The sequence below is a fragment of the Nematostella vectensis genome, chromosome 13 (genome assembly GCF_932526225.1).
Source record: "Nematostella vectensis chromosome 13, jaNemVect1.1, whole genome shotgun sequence".
NCBI classification, from domain to species: Eukaryota; Metazoa; Cnidaria; class Anthozoa; order Actiniaria; family Edwardsiidae; genus Nematostella; species Nematostella vectensis.
Window position 1 is genome coordinate 12,436,733 of NC_064046.1, and position 17,025 is coordinate 12,453,757.

General features: G+C 41.3%; 2 protein-coding genes across 4 annotated transcripts in view; both read left to right on the top strand.

Annotated features, from left to right (window-relative positions):
* The first annotated feature begins 2,610 nt into the window (after window positions 1-2,610).
* On the top strand, window positions 2,611-6,436 carry LOC5519470 (transmembrane protein 151 homolog). Its single transcript, XM_048720834.1, has 2 exons — window positions 2,611-4,773; window positions 5,529-6,436. The coding sequence occupies exons 1-2, from the start codon at window positions 4,346-4,348 to the stop codon at window positions 5,938-5,940; spliced, it is 840 nt and encodes a 279-aa protein (XP_048576791.1). The 5' UTR covers window positions 2,611-4,345; the 3' UTR covers window positions 5,941-6,436.
* A 7,134-nt stretch (window positions 6,437-13,570) lies between these two features.
* The window catches only part of LOC5519472 (cytochrome P450 4F1), a 28,965-nt gene continuing 25,510 nt past the window's right edge, over window positions 13,571-17,025 (top strand). Inside the window, exon 1 of one of the 3 annotated variants that reach the window (XM_048720426.1) lies at window positions 13,571-13,680. The gene's annotated coding sequence lies outside the window, so the exon portion shown is untranslated. The remainder of the gene's footprint in view (window positions 13,681-17,025) is intronic. The other 2 variants (XM_048720431.1, XM_048720428.1) reach the window with 2 other exon arrangements.

A 17,025-nucleotide genomic window follows, 5' to 3' on the forward strand; every position in this document is an offset into this window, starting at 1 on the left:
TGATGGTGAAGGATGGCTAGTAAGGTAATGTAGAGTGGAGATGGTAGTAATGCAATTACGGTGAAAATGTGGATAGGCTAGACTAGTAGGTGGAGGAGGGTGTTGAAAAGATAAAGTGGGACTATAGAATAGGTTGTGGTAGTGTGTGGTGGGTAGGTGAAAAAGAAAAAAAGAAAATAATAATAATAGTAATATGCTGTGTTGGTGGGGGAAAAAGTGGTACGGTGTATAGGTAAGAGTGGTGGTGAGGGAGATGTGGAGAAGATAAGTCTTATAATTTAGCGTGATGGGTCTGTGTGTGTTAAAATGGTAGTGGTGCGGAGGTCGATTTAAAATTTAAAAAATTTAAACCCAACTACAAACGACCACACCCTATGACCCACCCTACCTACCCACAAACCGACACGCCCTACAACACTCACACATACCTTCTCCCCCCCCTCACCACCACAAACCGCACACAACACAATCACAATACAATAACAATACCCCTACATCACACATAACAGCCCTCTACCAACCATCCCTCCCCCCCCCAATACACACACAACTCGCCTACTTCATACGCGCCGCAACTCTCACTTCGTCACGCCACGCCCTCCTCCCCCACCATACACATACATTTCATAATAACGCAATCTTGTAACATCGTAATCTGATCACATCCGGTACATGCCATTAATACGTTAGTCGTACCCTGTTATCACAAGCTCAAGCTATGAAAATGCGGACCTTAGTAAAGCGAAAATCCGACGTAAGGTAAGCGTCGCACACAAACACATAACATGTGCAACCACACGTTGGTGTATAGGAGCAAGCTGTTTAGATCGATCACAACAGTTTTAAATGCACCTCAGACGCGGTAATATCTTCTGTTCCCCTTCAGTCGCCCCATGTAAGGTAATCCAGAATCCGGAATCCAGGTTTTTAGGGCCCTTGGAATCCGGAATCCAGAGATTGGAATCCGGAATCCACAGTCTGGAATCCAGAATCCAAATAGTTTCGAAATCCGGAATCCATACTTTTCGTTCAAATTAATGACTTAAAAACATCCCACAATGACCACACAAGCGAAGATGAAGATTGAGTAGCCGAGTAAAGTGCCACGATGTTCCTCAAGCCCTTGCCTTTATTTGCATTTCTAATGAGGAGGTGTGTCTGGTTAGTGTTTAGCATAATTGATTGAAAACTCATTGTCGATCATTGTACAACTTTTTCCGGTCTAATTAGCTTCAATTGGCAGAATTCTTACATTCTTAAGAACACTAGTAAGAGTACAAAACAAGTTCTCCAGTTAAGACTCACAGTATTTTTCTTATTAGAGTTACAATTCATAAAATTGAGTAGGCAAGGATATCCAGAGAAGCCATAAGCTTATAAAATAGGACTCCCTTCTAACATTATGCAATTTGCGGGAGATATACGCATTTTAGCCTGATCTCCCGTTCTTGTTAGAATAATTTCATATTAATGTCGAAAATTTTGCCAATCGGGAATGGAAGCCATTCAACAACAAACAAATCAGGAGGCGAAGAAAGTCAAATTTGCGTTTAGCCTTGACGTGAGTACTGGCGCGTTTTGATTTAGTTTGCAATTTCATTGGCTAAAATTCAAAACACTATACCCTAAACCAATAGAAACGCTAACAGAACGCAAGCCTGAATTTTACTTTTTACACTCATCCGAAATCCGCTCTATGAGATAGAAGGGGTGTATTGGACAGAGTATAGCCATTCTCACGTGCACATGTGACCGGGTGGTATTTTTGGTTATTTTAGATTTTGCAAAGATTTTAAGTAAGCGATTTTTGGATTGCGATTATAATTGTTTTACGTATTTTACGGATTGTTTCTCAAACGGGATTCTAATTCGATCCGTACTTGTTTAGGAATTTTCTTTCAACATTGATTTAATGAACATGTTTACAAATTCCTTTAGATTAGTATCAATAGCTTGATGATAGTTCTAATTGAATCAAGTAAGCGTCCTTTTACCATTTCCCAGGAAGATTAGTTTCTAAATTTGACAGGACAATCGACGCTGAGTAATTTGAACGGTAGTAAATGTTAGCGTCCCTAGAAATTATTATTCTATAAATTATTATATTATTCTATAAATTATTATTCTATACCTTAAAAGAATGTATGTAAGATAAATGTAAATAAAAATTTGTTGTTGTTTGTTTGTTGTATGTTTTGCTTTTTGAGTAAGTGCGAGGTTGAAAAAAACAAACGTAGGCGATAGCCGATAGATAATCCGTTTTGCCTGGCTGATGAACACATTATTCTGCAAGAGCAACGCACTTCCGGTTGTTTTAAAGTGAACGGAAGTGTAAAAATATTTTGTTTTACCCGATAACGCTTCATCGGGTATTTATATTTTGTTTTACCCGATAACGCTTCATCGGGTATTTATATTTTGTTTTACCCGATAACCTGATAACGCTTTACCGGGTATTTATATTTTCTTTTACCCGATAACGCTTTACCGGGTATTTATATTTTGTTTTACCCGATAACGCTTCATAGATTCTTTTGTCTCTCAATTATCAATCACATCCTCGAAGAAACTTGCAATATACACACTGCTTTCAATATTTTGAAATACTTTTCGCGTTTTCCGTTAAAAATCATCGGAGATCGTAACGTAATCGACCGAAAGTAAACTGGTGACAATGCGGCAATGGTGACAATCCCTAATGTATCATCCTTGACCCCTAAAGTCAAGTGTCCAGCACGTGGTGATCGTGTGCTCACCTCGTGCCGTTGCCGCCATAACACCTTTTTTTGCTCTCAACCCCTAAAGTCAAGTGTCCAGCACGTGGTGATCATGTGCTCACCTCGTGCCGTTGCCGCCATAACACCTTTTTTTGCTCTCAACCCCTAAAGTCAAGTGTCCAGCACGTGGTGATCATGTGCTCACCTCGTGCCGTTGCCGCCATTACACCTTTCTTTTGCTCTCGTCCTTGACCCCTAAAGTCAAGTGTCCAGCACGTGGTGATCATGTGCTCACCTCGTGCCGTTGCCGCCATTACACCTTTCTTTAACTCTCGTCCTTGACCCCTAAAGTCAAGTGTCCAGCACGTGGTGATCATGTGCTCACCTCGTGCCGTTGCCGCCATAACACCTTTCTTTTGCTCTCGTTAGTATGACATCAGAGGCAACCGCAAGTGCAAGTGGAAATGCACAAAAGCCAAAAGCTTTCGCAAAATGCTGCAGGATTGCGTAGAATTGTTCAAATTCTGCTATAACAGTGACATCATGTGGGCAAAATTGAATTGATAATATAATTGATCAAGAGACCATTGTGTTTAATAAAGAAGATATCAAAGCTATTTATCCTTTTTGCCAATATTAATAAAATATATTCAAATAATCTACAGCCTGATTGTTTTATTATCATCATTATTCCTGGAATGTCTTTTCAATTATTAAAGCTATAAAGTAAGTAAAAAGACCACGGTAAAAATTTCTTACCCTTTTTCTTACCTTTTTTGATGGTCATGATAATAATTACAATGGGGTTTATTAAAAAAATCATTGCGCCTAAACGGCGAATTGCGATTACTATTCACAATAATTCTAATATAAAATTAGAACGAGATTGGGATCACTTAAACACCCGTTTCGCTCGCGAAATTGAATAGAAAAGCTTCTTGCGCCGCCGCGATGCCTGCCTAAAAACGCCTTCGAGGGATACTACCCCTCACAATCCTGCGAAGGTGATATGACAAGTTATTTTTGCACGGTTTCTTGGTTTTTGCGGTATCCCTGTGGTTGCCGCGCGCATTTTATGAATACTTTTGGTTGATACCCAATCAGTGTGATAGCCCGGGGTCGCTAGACGTGGCCTGTTGACGACCAGGGGTGAATACCAAACTAAACGTGTGACTATATTATTTTAGCGCCCTATATATGACTTTTTGAAGTAGACTCACAGCTTAGATCTGATAAAAGCAGGAAGACAAGACATTAATGCATTCTACTTGTCGCCCGAAGCAAAGTCATCGTTAATATCGACAGTAAGAATCACAAAAAGACATCCAAGGGTTCATTTGAATAGTGACTCATGCAACCTTAAAAAAATTCATATTTAATCGCAACCAATCGAATTGGGTAACCTGGAGAGTTATGAGCTGCAAAATTCACGGAAGCCTTGCAGAAGACATAACAGCCGTAGGATTAAACAAAGAGCCAAGCCCTAAGCAAAGCCAACAATTCAGCTATATCTTAGAAGAACACAAGCATTGAAGACATCTACAAGCATTGAAGACATCCACAAGACTTCTAAGATCACTACCAACCATAATCCAATTTGGCTAGACTGGAACCGAAGTACTGCCATAATGTGCGAGGATTGGATGACAGAATGCCCATTGTGTTCTATCTTTTTGAATTTAGCCGTCTGGTTCTCCTTAGCGATAATTTTTTGGTGTACGATTGATCAGAATCAATACAACGGCGTCGTATCACCGCGAGACTTGGTTGCTCTGCCAGTTGTAGTCTTCATTCTACTTTACGCATTCTACTTGACTGAATGCTACTTCGCCTCGACCAGAAAATACCTTGCAAGCATACTGAAGGGCGAGAACATTTACGAGTATTTGGAGAGAATTCAAAAAGAGCCCCCTGTTTTGTCGTTTCGTGCGACGTGCTGGCATAACGAAACGAAGCAGCGTAATGCAAGGTTTACGGATCGAGGGGGCAAAACGCACACACGACTTGAAAGCTTCACAGAAAAGGTTGTCACCTTAACAGATGAGGAGAGATTCAAGTAATCCAATTACCTATGATTTATTTATTTGTTTGTTTGTTCGTTCGTTTGTTTGTTTGTTTATTTGACTTTCCCATAAACAACAACACAAAGCCTAACAAAAACGAAACACAGGCCGAGAGCCACTACAGAATGGGTCAAGTAGCACAATATTGATTAAAGATTTAGATTAATGTAATTTTATAATGTACGAATTTATTCTGGGACATAATGGGTATGTAATTCTTCTTTTCCTTTCACTTTTGATTTTGGGTCCTCGCTGTTTTTTTGCTGGTCTGTGCCTCCCCGGCCTCAAATTTGTAACCGCCCGTCATCACTTCAAACCCCACCCCCCCCCCCCCCCCCCTCCAATACCAATATACTTGTAATCGCAGCTGTGCATAAATATGTCTATGTGTAAACAACGACTTCAAGGCTACAAATGAATGCATAAGAGGTTTTGTAAAACAAAAAATCTACGTTGCTTTTCTATATTTTCACCCTAATAACCTGAAAAAACAAAGCTTATTTTGTTACATTTTCAGTCATTGTATAGCCTTACTTTTTCTCGAAACATCGATCCGTTTATAATTATGTAGGCATACATTTGAATTTTTCAGAGAGGATATTAAGTAAAAAAAAAATAATAAAAGTAAGCAAAATTAAACTTGGTACGCGCAGATGCAACGCGATCGAGCCTCCAGGCAAAGAAGGGCGAATCAAGGCGCAAACCATTGTTCACTGTAACGTTTTTTTGTTTCTGACATTTTTTTTAGTTTCCAAAGATGGGAAGACATCTCTGTTATTCCCGGCGACTTCCCTTCCTTCACCCTTGTCAAGGTCAACTTCACCAAGGCGTACGAGTTAAAGAACGATCCGACGAAAATCCTCTTCACTAACCTGTCATGTGGCTTCCACGCACGCAATAGACACAGGGACAAGCGCGTGGACTTTGAGGAGGTCCTTTCAATCAACGGCTTTAAAGATCACGTGATTGCTTATGTAAATGAAGGAGTGAGGGAGAAATGGCTGTGCATGCTGGGATACTGGTTGTTTTCCGTGCTACTGTTGACCTGGGTCTATCGTTGGATGTTTAATACAAGAATCACAGTTAGACAAGTGGCGATTGTTAAGCGAATTGAAGTGGTGTATGGAACTCCTGTTCCCGCCAAAAACTTGATCACGTGACGCTATTAAGTTTCGATCAGCGGTTGTTTCTAAAGATGAAGGCTAACGAAATTCACGGGGCACCGTCATCTGACAATTTGGACAAAAATATGAAGATTTTTATGGTACTCGGCTAGGAAAAATAAAAGATAGCTAGATAAGCGTGGCTTAAAACGTGAAATTATTATGCTTGACATAAATCCCTTAAAATTGATTCTAAAATAAAGCTGATCTAAAATATAAATTGAAGTGTTGTATGGAACTCCTTTTCCAGCCAAAAACTTGATCACGTGACGCGAGTAAGTTTCGATCAGCGGTTGTTTCTAAAGATGAAGGCTAACGAAATTCACGGGGCATCGTCATCTGACAATTTGGACAAAAATATGAAGATTTTTATGGTACTCGGCTAGGAAAAATAAAAGATAGCTAGATAAGCGTGGCTTAAAACGTGAAATTATTATGCTTGATATAAATCCCTTAAAATTGATTCTAAAATAAAGCTGATCTAAAATATAAAGCTGGTTTAGCACACCCACCGTCTCGCCCTACATTGGATCGTATTCCCCCATTTATCCCTGGGGATTTGTAGTCCTTGATGGGAGGACAAGATCATATAAATTGCGGAAGGACGGAGGGGGACCAACAGTACCCTTGTAGGTGGGAATTCTATCTTACTACAATAGAATTTTAAAAATATCCAAGAAATAAATGTCATAGGGTCAAACCGCCCTCAAAATAAAATGCTGCATCCCCCGAAAGGTCAGTTTTCCGTTTGTCACATTCTCCTTTGAAAGTAATTAACAACAAATTTGCCGTGTTGCACTGCGGTCTTGCTTTAGCCAAAAGAGAATGGCAAAGTATTACAAATTCCCGTGTTGCACTGTGGTCTTAAGCCAAAAGGGAATGGCAAAGGATTACAAATTCCCGTGTTGCACTGCGGTCTTAAGCCAAAAGGGAATGGCAAAGGATTACAAATTCCCGTGTTGCACTGCGGTCTTGCTTTAGCCAAAAGAGAGCGGGCGGTCGGGCGGGCGGGCGGGTCGGGCGGGCGGGCGGGCGGGCCGCTGGGCGGTCAGCGGTAATCAAGCCTATCGGACGTGTTCAATTCTGTTCCGATTCAAATGTGATTTTGCCATCTTTTCACTATGGCAATGGCTCTCCAACTACCCATAACTATTCTTGCCATCGTACTTAATGTACTGGACAGCTCAGTCAGCGAGGTTTGTTCGTCTGAGGCGCCATTCGCGATACCCGGTGTTCAAGGTAACTTGGAGTTTAAAGCCAGTTCATTCAAAGTCAATCAGCCAAGAAGCTCTGCATTTGCATTCATTAATTCACTGTCAAGGCAGCGTCACGGCCGAATGCTTGGCCCTGTTTTGAACGATTGTACGTCGTCTCGCATCTCATTGATCCTTATAATTATGGCAAATGACTGTTTAACGATGAACCCGGGCCCCGTTAAAGATCCTTGTGGCATCTGTCAAAAGCCAACTAGATCGAACCAAAGAGCGATTCAGTGTGACGAGTGCGACATGTGGTATCATACGAAGTGTATTGCCATGACGGCTCAATCTTATGACAGATTGGGTAGTGTCTCCCAGCTTGCGTGGCTGTGCAATAAATGCCTTTTCCCAAACTTCTCGACGACGTTCCTGTTAAACGAAATGGATCTTTGTCACGAAAACCGCTTTGAAAGTCTCTCATCTGATTCAACAATAAGCAGCGACCCGGGATCACCTTTGTTTACGTCTAGCCCTTCAAGATTCCATGATCCCCAAGGGAACCGAGTCAAGATAACACGGAGAAAGTTAAAGATCCTCTCTCTTAACTGTAACGGGCTAAAAAGCCCGGCCAAAAAGTCGCAGTTTCAATCTCTTGTCGCACTGCATGACCCGGACGTTATTCTCGGCTGCGAATCAAAGATAAACGCTATTATTCCCACTTATTCAATCTTTCCTGAAAATTATGAAGTATATCGGAGAGATAGGACGGCTTCCGGTGGAGGTGTTTTTATAGCTGTTCGCAACGATCTGACTGCAGTGGAAGAACGGGGTCTCGACGTCGATGGGGCCGAAATGATAACAGCATCTATCCATCTCGCAAAGCGGAAGAAACTTTTTCTAACTAGTTTCTATCACCCCCCAACCGACCAGGAGGGACTCGGTCTGTTAGACGACTACTTATGCAAACTGTTCACCAAATACCAGCAGTGCCCTAATGCAATCATAGGGGGTGACTTTAACTGCTCGGGTATTGAATGGTCAAGCGGCGAGGCTGTACTCACTCCACCTGTTCACAGCTGGGACCTCGCCCTTATTGCGTTGGCGGAAAAATATGGATTATCACAGCATGTTAAGTCTCCAACTCGATATGATAGCTTCTTGGACCTTGCATTCTCGTCTAAACCTGGCCTTGTTAATGCATGTCATGTTACGTCGGGTCTAAGTGATCACAGCGCGGTTTTATTTGAAGTTGACCTTGCTCCAAAATACATCCCCAAGCCCCCACGTAAGATTCATCTTTACCATAAAGCGGACATGGCTGCGTTAAAAGAACACATCGCATCCTTCCATAGGGACTATGCTGCATCGCACATGGAAAGATCCGTGGAGGAAAATTGGAATGCTATCTCAACTTGCATTAGTGATGCTATGGAGAGGTTTATTCCATCCAAGACTTCGAAAACAAAGCGACACCTCCCCTGGATAGGCGCGCCCATCAAAAAATTGATGCGCAAACGCGACCGCGCCTTCAAAAAGTCCAAACGGACTGGGAAGGAAAAAGACCATGTGAACTATAAACGCCTAAGGAACATTGTAAGCAACAGCATCAAGGAATCACACAATAACTACGTGAGTGAGATTATGAAGGGGATTGACCTTGAATCTGATGAACCTAGGCCGAACGGAGTGAAGAGGGCGTGGTCATATCTGAAACTCTTACGCTCAGAGTCACTAGGGATACCCACTCTATTCTGGGAGGGACGGGTTTGCGCGAATGACAAATGTAAAGCTGAGGCGCTAAGGGCACAGTATGACAGTGTATTCACGCAGGAAGATAATCTTAATGTTCCCACTCTCGGCGCGTCCCCTCACCAAGACATCAAAGACATCTCCTTCTCTGTTAACGGCGTTAGAGTACAACTCGATAACATCCGTGTAGACAAGGCGTGTGGCCCAGATGCCGTCCCAGCCAGAGTCCTGAAGGAGGCTGCAACAGAACTCGCACCTATCCTTACATTACTGTTCGAGCAGTCGATGAAGGATGGCGTACTCCCTACTGTGTGGAAGGACGCGAACATATCAGCCATTTATAAGAAGGGTCTAAGATCTGACCCACAGAACTATCGCCCAGTATCTTTAACATCCTTGGTCTCCAAACTGATGGAACACATTGTCTCAAAACACATAATGTGTCACCTGTCCGCAAACAACATCATTACTCAGCTACAGCATGGTTTCCTGAAAGGCCTCTCTTGCTCCACCCAACTAATATCTGTTATTCATGATTGGTCGTCGGTCCTGAACGACCATGGGCAAGTTGACGTGGTATTTCTTGATTTCGCCAAGGCGTTCGATTCAGTCCCTTACGAACGCCTACTGATCAAGGCCGAGTTCTATGGAATCAGAGGAAGACTCTTACTGTGGTTAAGGCACTTTCTTACCAACAGAAGACAGCGAGTGGTCGTGAACGGGGCCTCTTCTACCTGGTCCCCTGTGCTATCAGGCGTACCTCAGGGCACGGTCTTAGGACCGATATTATTCCTGCTCTTCATAAACGACCTGCCATCTGGCATCAAATCACACGTGAAACTGTTTGCCGACGACAGCGTCCTATACCGCCCAATTAAGAGCCTTGATGACCACCACGCCCTACAGCAAGATCTTCACCACCTTGAACGATGGGCAGAACAGTGGCAGATGAAGTTTGCGCCCAAAAAATGTTACGTCATGACCATCACTTTAAAACGCGACAAGTCCCAGTTCCCATACCATTTGTGTGGAACCACACTGGAGGGGGTTAGCGTTCAAAAATACCTTGGAGTCCACATTTCTACATCTCTCAATTGGTCAAAGCACACGGAGGAAGTCAAGAAGAAGGCTAACGCAGTATTGGGTATCCTACAAAGAAATTTATCTTCCTGCCCAGCTGCGGTTAAAGAGCAAGCCTACAAGGCGCTGGTACGGCCACTGGTGGAGTACGGGACGGAAGCATGGAGCCCCCACACTAAGAAGGACATTCAAAAAGTTGAATCTGTACAACGCCGCGCTGCCAGATTTGTGTGCAACGACTACGGAAGGCATAGCAGCGTCACGAATATGCTGACTCACCTAGGATGGCACCAACTAGAACTTAGGCGAACAGTATTCGACTCTGTCATGTTTTATAAGATCCACCACGGGCTAGTAAAAATCGATTTCCCGAGTGATGTAATTCGCAAACCTGGTTCCTACGCAACCAGGTCAAGCGTCAGGAACACATGCCAACTTACACTCCCGCCTCCCAGTATAAACCAATTCAAATACTCCTTCTTTTCAAGAACTATCCCCGTTTGGAACTCTCTGCCCCAACAAATGCTAGACCTCAGCTCTGTCGATGAATTTAAGATAGCCGTCACTGGCGAGCTGGCCCGGCAATGATTTAGTTGCCATACTACCCATGTACATGTGTATTGTTATCTCATCATCTTATCGAATTGTTACGTTTATTTATTTATTTATTCATTCATTTATTGTTTCTTTTGTTTTATTTATTATTTATTTATTATCAACCGTAGTATGTGCATGGGTAGTTGGTACGCTGCCCCTCATTGCCGGATTAGCTCGCTAGTGGCAATTATTGTATTTAAAGGATTAAAGGATTTAAAGAATGGCAAAGGATTACAAATTCCCGTGTTGCACTGCGGTCTTGCTTTAGCCAAAAGGGAATGGCAAAGTATTACAAATTCCCGTGTTGCACTGCGGTCTTGCTTTAGCCAAAAGGGAATGGCAAAGGATTACAAATTCCCGTGTTGCACTGCGGTCTTGCTTTAGCCAAAAGGGAAATGGCAAACTATTAGTAAGTGAAATGGCAGTGGAACAGCAATGAAACCATTCGTAGATGACGAATTTATTTTTATTTCTTTACATTACCAAGTGAAACCTTTTAGGTAATCATTCCAACCTCTAGCTAGCAGTTACACAAAGTTGCTTAGAAAATAATTGATTACAATAAAACACTGCGTAATTTTGATGTTTTGTTAATGCTGTCACTTCTGGGTTCCTGCATAAAACATGCATTGCTTGTATTTCATACATCCTCCTTCGTCACACTGGGTCAGACATCTCAGCTTTCTTTTGGCGTAGTCTTTCTGGTCGCAGCATTGGGAATTAGATGTGCACTTCTGATACTTTCCATTGCATCGCTTCTCTTGTGTCATCGCCCGTTCATCAAGCCAGGACGCATTACAGAGCTGAATGCACAATACTACAGCAAAGACCAACACCAGACGTGCCGAAAACATCTAAAAGAAAGCGCAATATTTGTTATTTCGTTATAAAAAGAACGGAGATAGGATCTTTTTAGAATCGTAAAAAGATTTGGCGCGCATTTGCCCGATACTCTTGGTTAAATCACCTCTCTCTAAAATCTTGCGTAAGGACTTCAAACCATTAAACGCAGTCTCAAAAGTTATGAAAGTATTTCCAGGGAAGCACAGAGACAGCCCGTTGCATCAAGGCGCCAAAATCATCCTTTTCCGGCCTCGAGCCATTTAGTGAATTTCGCGCAAAAATCCGAGTATCGACTACTACGCTTACCAACCTTTAGTTTAGTACTAAGAGGAATTTAGAATTCCGTATGATCCGACATCAAACCAATTACAGACAGAGCAAGATAGCAAACTCTTACCTTGATGACTACAGAGAAAAACTTGGCAGCTAGAGAGCTAAGCTTGTCAGCTTGTGTGTCTTCGGGTAGATTTGCAGCCGAATGAAGTTTACAACGGCTAAGCTTCTCTTTATATGAGTATGCCTTAGTCAATAGAGCCTATTCAACGAAGGAACAATAAAGGGGAGCGATTTTCCCTAGGGTTTATTCCTACTCATAATGACCATAAGTTAATTCAAAGAAAAGATTAAGATTGAGAAATCTTTCGTGGTTTTATTAATTACTCTCCTTCGCATGATATAATGGAAGGATTTGTTCCCTGATTTCAGAAGAGACTTAAATCAGACTGGAATAAGGGAAAACTTCTCTTTATGAGTAGGCTTTAAAAATGGATCCTATTCAAAGAAGGGCGATAAAAGGGAGCGATTTTCCCTAGGGTGCATTCCTACTCAAAATGACGAATAAGTTATAATGATGAATACGTTAGAGAAAAGATTAGGGTTTAGGAATATTTCGTCGTTTCATTAATTTCTCTTCTGTTGTCCCTGGTTTCAGAAGAGACAGACATTAAACTGAAATTAGACTGGAATCAGCAGCCAATCTCTCCTGCAATCCCTGACACTAAGTAGAAGGAAGGCTGCGTAGTAGAATCATGGTTGTACTTAGTTCTAAAATCAGAGTTTACTTTTGCAGAATGTTCTATGGAATATGGGCTGGATTTCTATTGAATTGCGGAATCATTAGTTCTACTCCACAGGGAAATCTAGCCCAATTTCATGGGGGTATTAGTGGTCTTATTCCAAATGGGATACTTTGAGAACACGACTTCATTTGTCTGTACAGTATTTAGAGTACTTTTTATCAAAGTATTTTTTTTTCACTAAATAAACAACTCGGCTGAAAGGGTTGCTCATTTAACTAATGTGCCAGCATAACAATGTTTTGATTTCCATAAAGATGGATACTAATTCCTTTCATTCCTTTAGGCTTGGTCTAGGATTATGGTATTTAGAATGACATCATGGTACAGTGTACTTGGAAATGCATGAAAGACATAATATCCATGATGAAGATCTATTGCTGCCTCCATTTCATCAATTGTCTAGAATAAATAACATCTGTCGGTCAAAAAAACAAACTTTTATTTCTTTGCGTGTGTTCACTGGCTGGAAAAAAATAATCACCAGAGTGTATAGAATTAACTTCATCGTTAATACAATTGAATCAGCGGCATTATACTAAAAAGCCCCTATTATATTTTTTATTTAACCCTGCAAGTAAGGCTTAAGGCATACGTTGAACCGAGCTTCAACCACAGGTAGCCCAGGCAATGGTTTTGAAGCTTGTTCGTAGCTTGGAATCGGCTGTTATTCTTAGAGATAAAAAGGGGGGATTGAAGTCGCGATTTTTTGTGAAACATTGCCAATAAAATTGCCTTAAAACTTAGAACATGCCTTGTTGTTGTCATATTTATGTGTAATATACGATTTTGGGGGGGTTTCGTAACGGAATATATGACTTCTCTCCCCCTACTAAGGAAAGAGACAAGGTTGGAGGCGCCATTTTCGGTAGCACTCAAATACCGTCGAAATTCGCGAGGAAAATAAAACAAACGAAATATTTTTATCTCGCAGACCTATGCCAGGGTACACTTACATTCGATATGTGGCAAAACATCCGAGCTAAATCATTTTCCGTGGCCGCTAGCCATTTTTTAAAACGAGTAAGCAGCCATTTGAATCCTTGACCGCCGCCGATGGACAATTAGGTACGCCCGGCTGAACACGGAGCGAAGCACGCAAATTATAGCACGAGGCTGTCACCGGCGCATTCGATACGGATTTCATAATTTTTCGCGGTCTAAAATTCACAACTATCAGTTTTCGGAGCAAGGTAAGTAATCTGTTATCTCTTATTCGCAGCTAGACCTCGCATGCTAGTAATAGTTTCCTTCGCTCCGTGTTCAGCCGAGTTGTCCATCGGCGCCGGTCAAGGATTCAAATGGCTGCTTACTCGTTTTAAAAAATGGCTAGCGGCCAGGGAAAATGATTTAGCTCGGATGTTTTGCCACATATCGAATGTAAGTGTACCCTGGTATAGGTCTGCGAGATAAAAATATTTCGTTTGTTGTATTTTCCTCGCGAATTTCGACGGTATTTGAGCGCTACCGAAAATGGCGGTCCAACCTTGTTTCTTTCCTTAGTAGGGGAGAGAAGTCTTATATTCCGTTACGCAGACACCCCAAAATCGTTTATTACACATAAATATGACAACAACAAGTCATGTTCTGAGTTTTAAGGCAATTTGAATGCCAATGTTTCACAAAAAATCGCGACTTCAATCCACTCGTTTTACCTCTAAGAATAACAGCCGATTCCAAGCTACGAACAAGCTTCAAAACCATTGCCTGGGCTACCTGTGCTTCAACTAAATTCAGTAGAACCTATACTTTTGGAAATAGGTACATGAAAGGTACAACGTATGCTGCGAATGAATATCGAATCGTGTGTTACGCGCCCTGGCGGGGTACGTCGTATTATACTTGAAACGAATACGATAAAAGTATCATGTGAATAAGAAAATAACTGAATCAAATTTAAACATTTGCTTAAAATTTGCAAAAGCATCTTATCCCACAAAAAATAAGCAGATTCTCCTTAAAAAGCATGCGCTCTACGTACTGATCCAGAATTTGCGTATTGACACGCGCAGTTTTTGACAAACTGGTTAGTAATAATTATATTTCTCTTTTTGCGTTCAGCGGCATTTATTCGTATTTTCAAAACGCAAGCTCGACTAGGTTCTTCGCATAGGAAAAATCATAAAATTCCAGTGTACTTTCCTTCTGCGACTATAATGAAATCTCATAACAGTCACCGGTAAGGATAGTTCCGTGCAAGTTACACGAAGTAGGAATTTAATTATTTTAAAAGTGTTGTCTCCTGGAGAATACGGTCGACGTATGCTTCCACTGGAAATTAAACTGAAATCAGACTAGAATCAGCAGTCAGTCTCTCCTGCAATCCCTGACACTAAGTAGAAGGGAGGCTGCGTAGTAGAATCATGGTTGTACTTAGTTCTAAAATCAGGGTTTACTTTTGCAGAATGTTCTATGGAATGTGGGCTGGATTTCTATTGAATTGCGGAATCATTAGTTCTACTCCACAGGGAAATCTAGCCCAATTTAATGGGGGTATTAGTGGTCTTATCCCAAATGGAATACTACTCTTTGAGAACATTTATCAAGACTTTACTTGTTTGTTCTTCTTAAGTACACTCTTTTTTTAAAAGAACGTCTAATTTTCAGTTGAGGCTGGGCCGTTCTTATTTTTTGGGACATTTTATGGCTGAATATGTTCTTAACGATGTTCTTAATTTTTAGTGTGTATAATAATATAATACCCAATAAATTATAGGACAAGAATTACACTAATGATCAATAGCAATAATAAGGTTGTTACTATGAACACAATTTGATTCTGCATAGAACGCCTCAGGAGTAAAACAGATTTTTTTTCTCCTATCTGAGCCTCGGCATGTTTTTAAAATTTGGTGAAATCTCAGGCTGGACGTTCTTATAAAAAAGGTTCTTATAAAATAAAGTGTATGTGCCGTACGGAAGTTTTTATTCCGTTAATTGAGGCAACTTCAGCTCTTATTTCTCGTAAATAGGTCATTTTTTTTCCTGTATCCGCTCCGGATAACGATGTTTTGTATAGAGGGGATACTAATAATTTCAATCCTTTGGGATTAGTCTAGGATGCAGTGTTTAGAACGCCATTACGGTACAGTATACTTGGCGCCGCCAATTGTCATCTGTCAGGCCCGTACCCCCTCCCCCCCCCCCCCCCCCCCCCCCCCCCCCCCCCCCCCCCCCCACACACACACACACACACACAACGGCCAAAGGTCCACTTTTGGTCCCCAATGGACGTTCTATTTGTAGACAAAACTTTAAAAGCATAAGCTAAATCAATCTGGTACGTAACCAGAACCGACAATAAACGTCCTGTGGAGATAACTGCAAAGACATAAAAAGTCCAATTTTGTTCTTTCGTGATTGGTCAGATTTTTATCATAGAGCTTATTCCCTCCCTCCGAATGGAGGCCGAAGAAAAAGTTCGAAAAAGAAAATACACATAAAAAAAATTAGCAAAAGTCAATATGGCTTAACAGAGGAGCTGGCTAGATTGACACTAGCACGTTATGTCTCCCCTTATACACCTATTTCAAAAAACGTTGTCAGTGCAAATGGCAAATGGCGATTGTCAAATGGCAGTTATACGACCGAAAGGACCCATGGATCCCAAAATATTTGTTCCAGATTCAGAAAAATATAAATAAAACATACGACTGTCCATTTAATGTAATTAATATATGGTTCTGACATCGCTTGAGTTTATTTATCACCTTTATTTTTACAAATAAATACTATACCCATAAACATCTTTTGGTCGTAGAACTGCCATTTGGCAATTGCCATTCGCTGTTCGCACTGACAACCTTTATTCAAATAGGTATATACTCATACCCATACTGCACTCTCTTCGCATTCCCACATGTTATTCACATGCCGTCAAAATAAACATTTCTGCCTCTATCATTACATTCCATCGGCAGAAATGTATTATTCTCGCACGCTCCCTGGGTCCCCGAGGATGAATCAGTTGGCATTATTTTATAAGCCCCTATGATCATTTTCATTTTTTACTCATCTCTGATAAGTAAGAGTTAATTACCGAGAGCCGAGGCAATAAGCGATATAAAGTGCGAGGGTGAAAGTGGCAATAAACCGCTAAAAAGACCTGCAGATGACGATGACAATTCCTGTAAGAAATAAATATTTGAAGTTTGTCATTTTTACGGTCCTATAGATTTTTGAAAATTGTAAAGTAAAGTGCCATATGGTTGGGTTTTGATAGTCAGCATGGAATAGCGCAGGTAGTGGATTGATTTAATTGCTCATTATAAATGCAAGGGATGTATACGAGCTTCCCCGGGATGTATCTATATACATCCCTTGCAATTATAATGAGCAATTAAATTCATCAGCCCCGCTCTTCCCTGCTGAATATCAAAACCCTCCCCGGGCTAAGGCCCTACAGAAAACAATGGAAACCGTGTCAATCATGTAATAAACGCAGTTATAACCAGGGGCGATGGGATAGTACCTCATTTATATTGATCTCATTGTGCTCTATGTTAAAGCCGCATTGTCACCAGTTTACTTCCGGAGGT